This window comes from Vicugna pacos, chromosome 6 (assembly GCF_048564905.1).
Source record: "Vicugna pacos chromosome 6, VicPac4, whole genome shotgun sequence".
Taxonomy (NCBI): Eukaryota; Metazoa; Chordata; class Mammalia; order Artiodactyla; family Camelidae; genus Vicugna; species Vicugna pacos.
Genome location: NC_132992.1, coordinates 32,833,437 through 32,847,776, shown reverse-complemented (window position 1 = coordinate 32,847,776; position 14,340 = coordinate 32,833,437). Strand labels below are relative to the sequence as shown.

Sequence of the window (14,340 nt, the reverse complement as noted above, 5' to 3'; positions counted from 1 at the left end):
GAACTACCTTTCTCCCCTCCCACCGGCCACGGCGCACCCCCGCAGGTCGGCGTCCTCGCCTTCCAGGAGCCCTGGGGATGGGAGGTAACCGGAGAGCGCGCGGAACGGGTGGGGGCGACGCCCGCAGGGGCCTGGGGGCGGGGGGGGCGCCTCCCGCGGTCACTCCAGGGCGTCCCGAGAGTTTCTGGTTTCCTCCTAGACGGTCTTCGCAAGGGAAGCCGGTCGGACCGGGGAGGGGCGGGGCGAGGGGGCGAGCGGAGGGTGCGGTTAGCATGGCAACCGCGGTGACCATGGCGACCGCGGCTCAGAGCACAGAGAGGTCGTGACACGACCTGGAGCGCTGCTTGAAGAACTTGGCGTTACGCGGCACCAGGTTGGCAAGGAAGCGCTTGGCCTTCTTGGTGAGGCTCTCGCGGCGCGCGGGCGGCGGTGGTCCCTCGGGGCTGCCCCACTCCGGCCGAGGGCCCCCGGCGCGGTTCCGCCCGCGCCGCAGCCGGATCTGGCGCACCGCGCCTTCGAAGAGCTCCCGCGTGTTGTGGTGCAGCGCGGCCGACGTCTCAATGTGCTTGCAGCTCAGTGTCCCTGCCAAATGGCGGCCCTCTGCAGGAAGGGACCTGTTCAGGCGCTCGCCCGCTGCGGGGTGGGATGGGGGGAGCCTGAGGGGATCCCGGGCGGGCAGTGGAAAGGGACTGGGGCGAGTGACTCTCTCCCAACTGAGAGAACAAGGCAGGGATCAAGTGGAGGGCGGTGGTGGTGCGGAGGGGAAGGAGAAAGAGCCTTGAGAAGAGGCGAGGTCAAGGGGTGTGAAGAGGAGGGAGTCTCAGGGCCCTAGGGTCAGGAGCGTAGAAGGGCCTTATAGAGAAGAGTTGATCTGGCAGGGAGAGGATTCCCTGAGAATGCAAGTAGGGATGAGATTCAGGATACCCACCCTCCAGAGAGACCTCCCGGGAGCGGGCCAGGTCACTCTTGTTTCCAACGAGGATGACAGGCAGGTCGTGGTGGGGCCTCCCAGCCCTGAGCCGTAGCAGGGTCTCTGGAACTTTGGAGAAGCTTCGTCGGTCGGTGACTGAGAAGACGATGAGAAAGGCATCCCCCGTCTGAAGGCAGTGGTCCCGCAGCCACCCTCCTGCATCCTCCTGCAGATGGGCAGAGAGTGGTGGAATGTCAGGGCTGGAGGCATGGGAGAACCTATCCAGCACCTGCACCTCAAGGATAAGGAACCAGGATGTGAGGGAGAAGCCACCTGCTTAGGACAGCAGAGCTAGTTAATGGCAGAATCTCCATACCCAGAGTGTGTTTGTGGAGAAGAGAGGAGTTTGTAATGCGAGCTCTTCATGGGCAAATGGGGAACATAGGATCCTTGACTAGGGTGGCCCATCCTACTTTCTTATGCTTAAGCTCTTAAAAAATGAATACTATTCAAGTGTATGTAATCTGGCCTCTCATTTCTGCATAGTAATCATTTATGTCCAAATATTCACAAGTCCTCACTTTTTTCCCCCTTCTGTGACATTTCAGAGCCCTGAGCTCTTGTCTTGTCTAATCAGACTCTTCCAGGCTGAAAAATGTATGGAGGGGGTCAGTTTTAGGGTGTTCAGCCTGGCTTGCAGCTGCAGGGTTTGCCAAATTCAGATCCTAACTTTCCTGTGGGTTAGAAGATCCTGGAAATCAGACAGCGGCTCTCAGTGCCACCGTATGCACACTTGTGTGGGCCTTTGCTCTCTGAGACAATACATGTGAAAGGTCAGGTCCCATTACATGTTAAAACCAGGGCCTGCCGTCCCACCAGCCTTCAGCCAGACTTTGCCCCTCCTCAACTCTCCCAGGTTTCATCACCTACTTGCAGCCACATCTTAGTTCTCACCTGTTCCCAGATGTCATAAACAACCAGAGTCACTTCTTCCTTATCCACCATGATGCGTCTCTCATAGGTGTCCTCTGTTGGGAAATAAGGACATGTAATAGAGCACATTAGGAGGCTCCCCAACACCTGTAAGACGTGGTAACCAGGGATGCCTGAGGTCCCAGCACCAGGGAGCCCCCTCCAGGGAGGTAACTGCAGAAAGCATTGGGACAGCTTCTCTTAGGTTCTAGCCTCCAGGACTGCTCATGCCTTGAGCTCGTCCGTCCCTCACTAGGGCTCCAGAGGTGCCCTCAACCCTTGCAGGGCTCCCCCAAATACCTGGATTCTCCAGCTCGTGAGCACTGTCTCCCTGGAGACCACCGAAAGTGCCTGCTAGGGTGCTCTTGCCCACGCCGCTCTCCCCCACCAGCATGACTTTGAAGATGCCGTCCTTTTGGGTAGGGGCTGCTTCCCCTGAGCCCAGGGAGTCAGAGGAGCCAGAGGATGAGGCGTGAGGTGGCCAGTCAAGTTCATCTACAGCCTGGGCCCGCCGCAGCTGGTGCTTGTAGGGGACAGGCATACTGCCTCTTCGTCTGGGGGCCCCCGGGGCAGGGGGTGGCCCGCCACGGTCCAGCCCTGCCAACAGTTTCTCTGGCTTCTTTAGCAGAGTGGCATCTGCTTTGGGGGGGTTTGGGCAAAGAGAAGGAAGCTATGAGTGGGGTAGGCCCAGCCATCTGCAGAGGACTCAGTCCTGGCTGCTCCAGCTTCAGAGGACCAGTCAAGACCATGACCCAGAAGGAGCTGAGAATCTTTGGTCTAACCTCTTCCACTGAACTCCCCCAGAAGCCTGAGCTGCTGGGGGTCCAAAATGCCGAGCTGAAGACTGGTTCCAGTATGGTTCCAGCCACAGCCTGTTCAAAACATACCCCATGCAGGGGAGGCACCTGTGCACTGGCTTGCACACCCACTCACACTCCACACTGACACACAGGCACACCCCCCAGACTAGGCCTCTGGCCCCGGGGCTGCTCTTGCTAACACAGAGAGGCCTTTCCCTCTCCTGGTTCCTGCACTGGTGATCCCCACACTGGGGAGGGCCCCAGGGGATGAGAAGCTGAAGCTGCTGCCCAGGTTCATAGAGTCAAAAACTTTGTGGAGTGCCTGTTCCTGGGAAGGGCCTTCGCTCTTTGAAATGTGTGTGTTGGGTCTCCATGGGTGTGTGAGAGGGGCTGCCTCTTCCCAAGGCCCTGCAGGTAAGCATCCCCCAGTGCACAGTTGTGTGTGGGAATCCTTCTGCACCCCTGGCTGCTTCAGTGAGTCCGAGAGAATATTGTGTTCATGGTGAGGCTGAGAGAATACTGTGTTCATGGTGAGGCTGAGGGAGAGAAGGAGGGAGGGAGAGAGAGAACAAGAGAGCAGGAGCAAGAGGGAGAGTGACAATGCATGGGTCAGGGTAACTGGAGGAGGAACGACAGACACAACACAGGGGGATGGAGAGAGGCTGGAAATAGCCCAGGATCAATACTTGGCTGGCAGCCACGGCGTCCAGGAGCCAGAGAAACCCTTACAACAGGTCCCCAGAGTAGCCCCCTGCCTGTGATTCCCAGGCTTGTGGGCTGCCCTTTCTTCCCCCCTTCCCTCCTGCGCATCCCAGCCTCTTGGGAATGAGGCAGACCTTGGGGCTAAGCACCAGTTTCCCCAGTGAAGCCCTGGGTGACGGGTGGGTAAGGGGATATTTAGGCAGTCCCCAGCTGCCCCCTACCCCTACCTCAGCCCAGCCCCAGTCCTAGTGTGGACAGGAGGCTTCCCTACTTCCTGAGTTGCTCTTTCCTCTTGCTGTTTGGGTTCAAGCTTCTTCAACCCCTAGTTCTGACCTTCCCATCAAAGCTTCAGCTCCCACCCCCATAGATTCAGCGAGAACCTGCCAGCTTAGCCCTCACCTGGTGTGGGCGTCCCTGGAGGGGAGGCCTGGTGGCTGCCAGAGGGGCAGAGTGCTGTGGTTTCCGTGTCCGTGTCCGTGTCCATGTCCATGTCGGTGTCGAGGTCTGTGTGCATCGGTGTGCGTGTGTGTGTGCAGCCTGGCGGCTCGCAGCACCCGCTCCCTCTCAGCCGCACAGTCAGCTTTTCCCTTTAAATACCACCCCTCCAGCCCTCCCCACCCGACACCTGGGGAAATAGTCCCACCCCCTGATGAGGTCACACATGCTAATGAGCAGTGATGTCAGCGGGATTCCCTCCTTTCTGCACCCCCTTCCTTTGTGTCGCTTTCCTCTGGGAGCACACACACTGTGGAGTCTGCTTAAGACATGAACAGGACAAAGTCAGAAGGGCAGAAGAGATGGGTTCAAAGAAGTGGGGTGAGGGGTCAGTGGATAAGGGAGCTGAGGATGGCAGGAGGCCAGGACCCAGGGCCTGGGCGGTCTTTCTCCAGGAGCTAGGACTGTGTCATTTGTCTCTGCATCCCAGCCCTCCAGCCCAGTGTCCAGCCCAGACTGGGTGCTCTGTGGCTAAATGGAAGGGCTAGAGGCAGAAACCAAAAGAGATGCAGGGACAGGAGGACAGCCACCCTGCCCACCACCAAGCTTCCCTACTACCTTCTTCTTCCCAGTACTACCCCTTCTGGGCTAAGACCCACGAAAGTCCCCATTTCCCCGGCCCCTAGGGAGACAGGAGTGATGGCTGCTTTGTTTGGGCAGCTTCATTCTTTTAATAGGTTCTGGTGGGTACAAACCACTGTGGGGACTTTCTCCCCATCTCCCTCCCTGCCAGGGCCACCCACCTTGTGTTAATCAGAGCAGGAAAAAGGGGAGAGACAACTAGCCCTCTAGAAGATGTTCCCAATCCCAGGGGGCACCAGCCCCACTCTCAGTGCTCTCTGGGGCTGCCCCGGGCCTCCTGGGCTGCACAGGGCAGACACAAGACGATGCCTATGCCTTAGTGGGAAGCTAGGATGTCTGGGCTTCTTTACTGCTCCTTTTCTGCCTCGTCCCTTTTGCTTCAGGCTCCCATTTGTCTTCCTTCCTGACACCCCCAAGCATCCACACACACATTTCTGATTTCCTGGCCCCTTCTTGCTCCATTTTTGCCAGGTGCTGTGCTACGCACCTTCCTGCATTATCTCCTTTCATCCTCATGACCCTGATGCTCAGAGTGACAGGTGGGTGGCCTGTGCCCCAAATCAATCATGCAGCTGGAAAATGGGGACACCAGGATTCCCACCCAGAGCATTCCAATGCTAAGCATTCTATGCTATGCTGCCTTCCTTGTCTTAAATATTCCAACTGTATCCTATTATTGAGAACATATTTCGATTTTCAGTGGGCTTTTCCAATCAAAGAAGCAAACAGTGATCTTGGGATCACTTGTGCAGTGACACTTCGCTTATCTGGATGTCAGCTGCAGGGCAGCATTGTGGGGTCTAGAAGGAGCAGAAAGAACTCTTAAACAGCTACAATCCTCATGCACTTCACACATTGGACAGGCTCTCTAGTCCTCAGTCACAGCCCACTTGTCCTTACTTTATTCACAGTTTTAATGTGTCCATGTGTGTTCCTGTGCTCAAAGATTAGAAGCCCACTTACAGCAGCGAGTGACCACTGATAGCCCGACAGCAAGGAGGCAACAACATCACAGAAGACTTTCAAAGCAGTCATAAGCATTTAAAAAGTGGTCTAAGGTCATCTGGTATTAAGACATACAGCTTCCCTGACACTGTTACAGCTTCTGAAAACACTGCTGTAAAGAAGTCATTGGTTTCTATGAATGACCCTCAGCTATCCAGAAAGATTAATATTTTATTGCAGATGTGCTAAAGATGAGTGTTAGGTTTGACTTCCTTCCAAAATGAGTTTTTAAAGTCTTAAGTTGTAAAGGAGTGAACTTTGTGTGTCTGGAATACTTATTTAGGGGGTAGGATTCCTTTCTAGGGTACCAGATAAGTGTCAGGTGTGCTGCAGACCCCAGCGAGGATTCTTGACCGTGACTTCGGCCTGCCTTCAATCCAGCCTTAGGCCAAAGAAGCAGGCTGGGTTTCACCCTGAACCACCAGGTCTCTTTCCACTGATAAGACGCTGTGAACTTGCCCACATCCAGGCTCCCTCAGGAATGGGAGGTCCTGTGGAAAAATGGGACAGGGTGAGATTTGGAACCGAGGTGATCCAGGTTTAATTCTGCCTCTCAGTAGAGACTGGGCCAGTCTCATAATTCCTCCGAAGCTGCTCCTGAGCCTGTGAATTGGGGCCGTGATGCCCATGGCACAGCCTTGTGAGGTAAAGGGTCTGGCACTCAACAGGTTGCCTGACCACTGGGTGCTCCAACAGCCTCAGGCCATGTGACTAGGGGTCCCCCTCTTCTCCCAGAGTGGCTTGGAGCTTGGAGCAGGCCCAGATTCTGCTCCTTAAGGACTGACTTCTGGTATCTGCTCAGATTATCGCAGATTTGCAGCTTGATTCCCATCTCATAAGTGAGATCGCCTCCTTCCTCCCCATCAAGGGACTTGACAGGAGTTCCACACCCCTGATACTGGGCACCTTGGATAGTGGTGTCTATCCTGATTTGAAGTCATCTCATTTCATTTTCCATGGTGAATATAAACTTGGGTGACAGCTCCACAATGCTCCACCCTTGCCTAGGTGGGACCCTCTGAGTTTCTCCATTCTGCCTGTACAAGGTCAGTCCCCTCTCCCCGCCAACCTGGGGCTTCACTGAGGCTGACATAGTGTTACTGCTTGTACCTCCTGGAGCATGACCCAGCACCCGGGTGAGCGTCTTTCAGGCCCATGAACCTATGTGCACAGGCCTCCCTAGTGAACTCTTCCCTCAAGTCCTCCCTCCAGCATTCTGAAGCATTCCACCATGAGGGGCATTCTTTTACCTTAAATCTTTGTCCACTTTCAAATTCCAAATACCCCTGGGAGGTGAAAGGTCTGGAGCAGGACAAGGGATGAGGATGTGAGGTAGAAGAGAGGAGCACAGGAGGGGAGGTGGTGGAGGACACAGGAGAGGAAATCAACATTCCCTGCTTCACTGTTCTCACTGGGCCTGACACTAGTGGGACCCAGGGATTGTTTACACCGTGGAAGGCAGGTCCAAAGGGAGAACAGCCAGCAAGGATGAAGACCTCTGGAGCCCCTTCCCCAATCTCTGGAGAGGGTGTGGAATGAAAGGAGCTTGAGTCTTCCCGGAGCCAAGATGCCAGTGTCCCAGGACTGCCCCGGATCCCCTCTCTACCATTTCCCTAGGCTCTTGCTCACTGGGAGAGGAAACACGCAATTAGTGCTGGCGTGAGGATGTTGACAGGGTGTAATCCACAGGGCCCCTCCACCAGAGGGGCAGGGACAGGCCAGGCTAGGCAGGAAAGGTAAGGGCGAGCGTAAGGGGGAACCCGCTTCTCTGGGGATTGGTTCTGTAAGGGAATGGCTCAGTGCTGTTCTTGGGGGCACACCCACCCTCTGGACTTTTTCTAAATTCTTTGTCTTGACTGATTTTCCTTTCTTTCATTTTTGTTTGTTTTTCTGATTTTCCTTTTAAACTCCAGGACAACGGTTACTGTCCTTACCAGAGGCTGGGTCCCAGCATTTCCCAGAGATCATTCCCTCCTCTTCCATCACCCTCTCCCGTTCTTCGGCTCTGGCCGCTGCTTACACACCTGGCCCCTTCTCAGGAAGCCCAGGTCCCTCCTACAGTCACTGTCTGCTTAGTTTACTTATCCCGTGAACTCTCACCCTGCCTACAATTCACAATTCTATTCCACCTCGGACAGCATTCTTTAAGGTCCAGTTTGGGCTCTCTTCCAGGAGGACCTCTTGGATTTGGCCAGGGTGATGCTAGCGTCTTTACACCCTGAATGTTTATGCATTTTCTCTGGACACATCTTTGCCGCTTTGAGGCATCCTGGCTGAGAGTTCATCTGTCTTGCCTAGGACAGACTGAAAACGCATGGTGGGGTGGAGGATGGAGGGCAGGAGTCATGGCTCCTGCGTTCCATCAGGGACAGCCCACTTCTGTGACATGTGCTCTGCGAATACTCTGTAAATGGGAAGCTTCCCAGCTGCAGTGCCCAGCTGGCTCACAAATTCCTGCCTGGCAGTGAGGGCAAAGGCTTAGTGCTCAGCCCCGGGGTCAGTCACTGTAGAGCTGGGCCCCAGGCAGTGAGTGGAGGTAGAGAGGGTTAGTCTTAGGTTCCTAGAATTTTTTCACCCTCTGAGTGCCCCACCAGGGCAGGGTGGTTGGACGATAAGCAGGAAGAGGACAGGAGGTGGAGGGCAGAACCAAGGCCTTCACAGGGAGGAGCAAGGTGAGGGGAGCATAAGCTGAGATGGGTAGAGAGGCAGGACTCAGGCTCACAGCTCATTTACAAAAATCTTAAATTTCTGATTCCTTTATTTTCAACCTTGGCTTCCTGGGCAATGATTTAGCTATGGAATAAAAGCATTTGTTGTGCTCTTTTTATGAGCCAGGACTTGTAGACGGGATTACCGTTGGCAAAACCTCAGACCCTGCCCAAATCCTCCCCTTGGAAGCTGGACGTCTCCAGCCAGTTGGCATCCTGGTGCTTAAGGCCACTTTTGGATGGGGCTTTGGCAAGGATGGAGTATCCAGGCCTATGACCCTTTAAGAACTTTACTTTTTAAAAACAGCCACCCAAGTGGTGGTGGTGTGGGGTGGGGGTGGCAGTGGGCTGTGGTCTCTGGCGTGCACAGAGGGGGCTCTGTGTGACCCCTCTCCCTGCCTGAGGGACACCTAACTTTACAGTAGCTACATGGGATCAGTGGGAGGCCCATCAAGTGCCCTCAGACTGAGGGACAGGAGGGAAGTAGTGGAAGGGAAGCTGATCTGCTCTCTAAAGGGTTGTCACTGTGAATAGAGACCCCAGGGAAGCCGGGTCACCTCAGGCAAGCAGTGGCTCATCCTCCGCTTCGACCACCCAGACCCCTGGCTCAGCCAGTGGCACCAACAGCACATCGTCCTCATCCTCTGGGGACAGGACTGTCGTGTGGGGTCCGGGTGGGGTCCGGGTTGGTCCTGGGGGCCGCAGGCTGGGCAGGAGGCGGCCTCGCAGGGCCTGCACCACTCCAGACAGCAGTGATGGCTCCAGGGGTGCCACAGGCAGTGGTGCCGGGGCCTCGGGGACAGTAGGGAAGGCTGGAGACGTGCTGGCAGGTGGCAGTGGAGCCTTGACAGGCAGCGGGGGTGCCTGTTCCCCATCTTGCCCACCCACCGCTCCACCCTCACGGGCTGGACCCGTGCTGCCGTCTACGGTCTCGAGGGAAGCAGCAGAAGGTGTGACCTGAGATCTGGTCTCAGGAGTCCGGGCTGGGGGGTTGGTCCGAGGAAGCAGGCCCCAGCGGCGGAGACGGCGCACCAGGCGGCGCATAGAGCGGCCCCGCTGGCGGCGGCGGGCACCTGGGGCACCCCCTGGAGTCATGTCCTGGCGTAAGATCTGTAGCAGAGAACGCAGGTTGCCCAGCACTGAGTTCTGCAAGGAGAGGAGGAAGACAGTGGGGTCAAAGGGGGTCGGGACGGCCAGAAGCCTGAAAGGAGGGTGCAGCGGCAGGACCACAGGGGGCTGGGAGCGGGAAGTGGTCAGGTTGGGGAGGATGACTTACATCATTAGGGTTCTCTGTAGGGAAGTCCTCTACAGGTGGGATGGCACCCTGGGCAATGAGCTGTCCATATGAGGGGGGCGCCTGCTGCTGCACAATCTCAGCCTCCATCCGGGAGAGGGGGGCGAAGATGCTGGAAGGGATGAGGGCTGCTCTGTCACAGGTGCTTCCGGCCAGAGCCGCCTGTCTCAGCATGGACAGGCCTCTTCGCTCCATACCCAGACCAGGACTTCCCAGAGTCTGAGGTCCCCCACCTTCCTTGAGATTGCTTTCAGGATCTAGACCTGTCCCTCCCTTGGTGAAGCACCCCTGCCCCCAAGCCCGACAACACCAGGAGCCAACCCATAAGCTGGTCACTGGAACCTGTCCCCAGCGTGGGCACCCTCAGGTCTCCTGTGGCTGCATAGGCCTTCTTGCCCTGGGTCCCCACTCCGCCACAGCCAGTTGCACTCCCACTGACCTGTACTCCTGGGTGCGAATGGCATAGAGCTTGCAGGTGCAGCCCAGGGCAATGACCAGCAGCAAGCCACACACCAGGCTGCCGATGACTGCGGCGGTGATGACCTTGCGGGGCAGGGCATAGGAGCAGTCCCACTCATCGCTGCCGTCCGCACAGTCTGGCTGCCCGTCACACACCCAAGTCTCGTACACGCACTTCTCATCCCGGCATCGGAAGTTCCCGGGCTGGCAGTGCCGACAGCGTCTCTCGTCCGCTCCGTCAGCACAGAAGGTCTGGTAGTTGCAGCGGTCAGCAGGCAGGTAGCAGGCTGTGGCGCCGGGGCTGCCGGCGGCCCCACAGGGGTAGTGTCCAGGCGGGCAGCTGGGGCAGTTCTCCTCATCCGTGCCATCCGCACAGTCCCACGAGCCGTCGCAGCGCTGAGCCTCGCTGTAGCAGCGCTCACCTAGGCCCTCACTAGCCCCCAAGCCAGAGCCTAGGCCGCAGGGTCGGTCCCAAGGCAAGCAGTAGCCCCGCACATGGTAGGTGGCATTGAAGCCCCGACCACTGCTCCAAGCAACTGTGTGGTAGTCGACGGTGGCCTGGCCGGACAGCGTCTCCACAGTGACGGCCTTACCGTTGCTGAAGTGGGTGAGGCTGCGCAGCAGCCGGAGGGTCTTGGGGGGCCCGGCGCCATCATACACGTGCACTGCATCTCCATAGCCCAGGTCTAGGGCCGTGAAGCGCACTGCCAGGCGCCGGCCGTCATGGGGGTCCAACAGCCAGAGGCAGGACTGGGGGTGGGAGACTGAGGCCAGGTGCGAGTACCCGAGGGAGGAGAAGACCCCATAGAAGTCTTCCAAGGTGTGATTGCAGGGTGGGGTGGGGTCAGGGACTGAGGTCAGGTCAGGGAAGGGGTCTGAGCTGCAACCTGCCTCATCAGAGCCATCGCCACAGTCATCAATCCCATCGCAGCGCTGGATGAAGGGCACACAGCGGTGGTTGAGGCACTGGAACTCATCCTGCAGGCACATCAGCCAATCTGCAGAGGCACCATGGAGAGGGGCTGTGAAGCACTGGAGCTGGCGGGATCCTTCCCTCCTCCCTGGGGCTTCCACTGCCTGTTCTAACATCCCACGGACAGCCTTGTCCAGCCTACCTTGGCTGTAGGAGAGCAAGAAGCCCTGGCCCATGGGTGCTCTGGCCCCGGCATAGCTGTAGGTGATGGTGACGTTGCCTCCAGGCAGCTGCAGGGGGCTGGCAGGGGCCTCGCATAGAGAGATCTGTGGCTGGATGGGGGAGCGCAGAATTAAGCGCTCTGAGCCACAGGCCAGGTGCAGTTTTTGGAACCTACAGGGGTGGAAGAGAGCAGGAAGTAAGATATTCTTGACCACTGCCAGCGCCCCCCCCACAGTGTTGTCAGGCCCCTTCTACCCCAGGAAGCACAAACACCTGCTTATCCACAAGCCAGACAGCCAAATGAAAACAGTCCAATTCCTTTGTAAGCAATGGCAATAGCCCTAACAGAGGCCTATGGCACCATGAGACCACAAGTACATCCTAGAACCTTTGGGGAAAACTGATTTGTGTTCCGGACTGAGTCAGGACAGATTTATTGCTTTCCTGGTGTTGCAGCTCTGTCACCCAAGTATGGTGTGAGCAGTGACCGGCAGGTACCGTACAGTTAATTAACCAGAACTCACCATCCCCTCCCAGTGCCCAGTGGTGAAACCTGAGATCACCATGGCAGTCTGATCCCTCCGCCCCAACAACCTCTCCCCAGATTGCCCTCTCCCTTCTCCTACCCTTTTCTGGATAAACTCATGGGAAGTGAACTGTGTGAAGCAAACAGCCAGGTACTTAACATGGGCCACAACCCCACAGCCCAACGTCAGAGGGGCCCAGTGAGACCTAGACTGTTTAAAAGATCTGGGGAGGCTGAGGAAGGTTCTAAGCTAATGAAGGAACAGCTCTGACTGCCAGGTAAGGATGTGTAATGGATTGAAGGACCTCTCAGGACAGCCACATTCGAGCCCAAGGACTGTTTCTAGAGTGACTATCGTCCTTCAGGGATGACAGGACCCGAGCTAGATGTCCACTCCAGCCCAGCCCCAATTCACTGTGTCTGGTCCAGAATAAGCCAGGCTGTTAGGGCAGACTAGGCCAAATCTAATTCTACTCTTCCCCCTGTTGACAGGAATGGAAATTCCATGGAGCAGTGATCCCTGAAGGCTTTTCCATGGCAGAGGAGGCGGCGTGGGGCAAAGGAATAGGGTCTTGCCCTTCTTCTCACCTGACTGTTACAGTCTGCTCCTTGCTGCCCAGGATGAGCCAGGTGCAGTTGGCAGGGGAGCTGCGGCTGTCCCGGCCCACTGGCCTCTGTAAGGTGCCCTGCACTTCCAAGAGCACCGCCGGGGGGTCCTCACAGGCTGGAGAGAGAGGAAGGTAGGGACACTGGTCGACAGCCTCTTAACCATCCCACCCTTCCTCAGGCTTGAGGCCTCCAAGGGATTGGACTCTTCCAGAAGGAGCAGAGAAGCTCCCCTGCCCCAGCCACACACACTCTAGAGGCACAATCTTCAATGGGCCCCCTCCTCTCCACACTCATCATAGTTCCACCTGAAGTATCAACACCACAAACAATATGAGGTCTGCTTTGTGCCAGTCACTAGGCCAAGAGGAACAGGAAATACTGCTTCTTCCCTCAAGGAGACTACATTTTGGCTAGACAGATCAAGCAAGGATATTTGGGTGGGGGGCGGTTGTTGAACATAACTACCAGGAGAGGGCTCCTGCTGGCTGTTTCCCCATCTGTAAAATAAAGGGTGGATGATCTCCACTCTAAAACTATGGTACCAGAAGAATTCAAGGACGAGAGAGTCTTCCCCTTGGGTCCTCCCTCATTACCAAGCCCGTGAGACCCCAGGGGCATCCTCGACTCACCAGGATTTGGGAAAATGATCCGATCTGGGTGGGCCAGAGCGCCTCCTAGAGGAAGAGCCAGAAAGGGCAAGAGTCACGCTTTGGAATTTTCTTCACCTGAGCAACTCAAGGAGGAAAGGGAGCTGAGACTTCCGGGTAGTTTACGGAAGGGGTGGTGGGGAGCAGAGGAAGGCAACGGCGTGTGACCTCGAAGGAAAGTCGGCAGCACGGCCTGTTGGGGTGGGTACAGTGATCTGCGGAGGCCAGAGGGAGGATGAGGGCTGAGGGAAGCGGGTGGAAATTTCCGAGGGGTTGGGGCAGGCAGCGCCGGGGGCAGTGGCAGAGGGTGGGGGACACGGGCAGACACGGTAGGGTGAGGGGCCGCGTAGGAAGAAGGGAGCTAGAGCCCCTAGGCCCGGTAACAGCCCCGGGAGCGGGGTGCCGGGCGAGTAGTCTCGTTTCGGTTTCTTACCCAGGAGTAAGAGGAGGAAGGCCGGCAGCATCGTGAGCCGTCCAGAGGTGCGGGAAGAGTCCCAGAGCTTCGGTCGTCTAGCCAGTGGGGAGGCGGCGCCGCTCCGGGCGTCCAGGCCCCCGAGTGCCGCCTCCCCTAGGGGGCTCCATGGCCCGGGCTCCTCGACCGAAGCTCTGGATGCCAGGGCTGGGGGCGAGTGGGAGGTGGCGGCGTCCCGGGAGCAGGGGCGGTGCCTCTCGCCAACTTCAGAGTTGTTTTCTCCGGCCGCCGCCGCGCTCTCTCCCGAGGCTGGCCCCCAAAGCCCTGGGAGTCGGCTCGAGGCCCCGCGCTGGGGTGCGCCCTCGCCTAGAGCCCGCCCGCAGGCCGCGAGCGATCCGGTCCAGGCCTGTCCGCCACCTGCCGAGGCTTGAGGCCACTTCCTCTTTGGGCCAAACTTTGCCGACTGTCAGCCCCCAGGGCCGGCCCGGGCGCAGCTCAACTTCTCCAGCGCGTCCAGCCCGCGGAATGCGGCAGGGGAGCGGGGAGGGGGACTGGCGACTCAGCCCAGCTCCCCGGCCCTTGCCCAGGCGGTACCCCAGGCCAGCCCAGGGGTTGGAGGAGCCGGGGCGGAGGGAGGGGGCGGGTGACAAGTCTTGCCCCACCCCTGCCAATCAACGCGCTTGCCCCGCCCACCTACCCGCCTTAACCCCTTTCCGGTCCAACCGGCTCTAGTCACACGGGCTCTTACGGCGCTCAGCCGCCACTTTTAACTCTGCTTTGTTTAGTCCTTTCCGTGTAACCCATTTGTTACAGGACACGTTTGTCAAAGGGCAACTGCTTATTCTGTAACTGCCATGTTTTTCCTTTGTATCCTTAAGCTCTCAGTACTTATCTTGTCCCAGTGTCTGAGATCGGTAGCACTTTTTGTCGTGCGCCTCTTTTACAGAAATTACCACACGGTGTTATAACAATTTGTTTACTTGTCTTTCCCGCCCCCGCCCCGCCCCTTCTCTGGAAACTGAAACTTCCTGTAGGTTGGGGCCTAGACTGTTTACCTTTGTACCCACAAGGCTTCTCTCCTGAC

At 57.4% G+C, this 14,340-nt stretch overlaps 2 protein-coding genes across 2 annotated transcripts; both read right to left on the bottom strand.

The window, feature by feature from the left end:
* Positions 1-227: 227 nt before the first annotated feature.
* Positions 228-3,998, bottom strand: REM2 (RRAD and GEM like GTPase 2). Its single transcript, XM_072962801.1, has 5 exons — positions 3,784-3,998; positions 2,183-2,518; positions 1,865-1,938; positions 929-1,136; positions 228-600 (listed from the first exon to the last, which is right to left on the bottom strand). The coding sequence occupies exons 1-5, from the start codon at positions 3,896-3,898 to the stop codon at positions 305-307; spliced, it is 1,029 nt and encodes a 342-aa protein (XP_072818902.1). The 5' UTR covers positions 3,899-3,998; the 3' UTR covers positions 228-304.
* Positions 3,999-8,206: 4,208 nt separating this feature from the next.
* On the bottom strand, positions 8,207-13,883 carry LRP10 (LDL receptor related protein 10). The gene is made up of 7 exons (XM_006217219.4): positions 13,278-13,883; positions 12,827-12,871; positions 12,177-12,312; positions 11,043-11,233; positions 9,908-10,925; positions 9,451-9,580; positions 8,207-9,320 (listed from the first exon to the last, which is right to left on the bottom strand). The coding sequence occupies exons 1-7, from the start codon at positions 13,306-13,308 to the stop codon at positions 8,733-8,735; spliced, it is 2,139 nt and encodes a 712-aa protein (XP_006217281.3). The 5' UTR covers positions 13,309-13,883; the 3' UTR covers positions 8,207-8,732.
* Between the last annotated feature and the right edge of the window lie 457 nt (positions 13,884-14,340).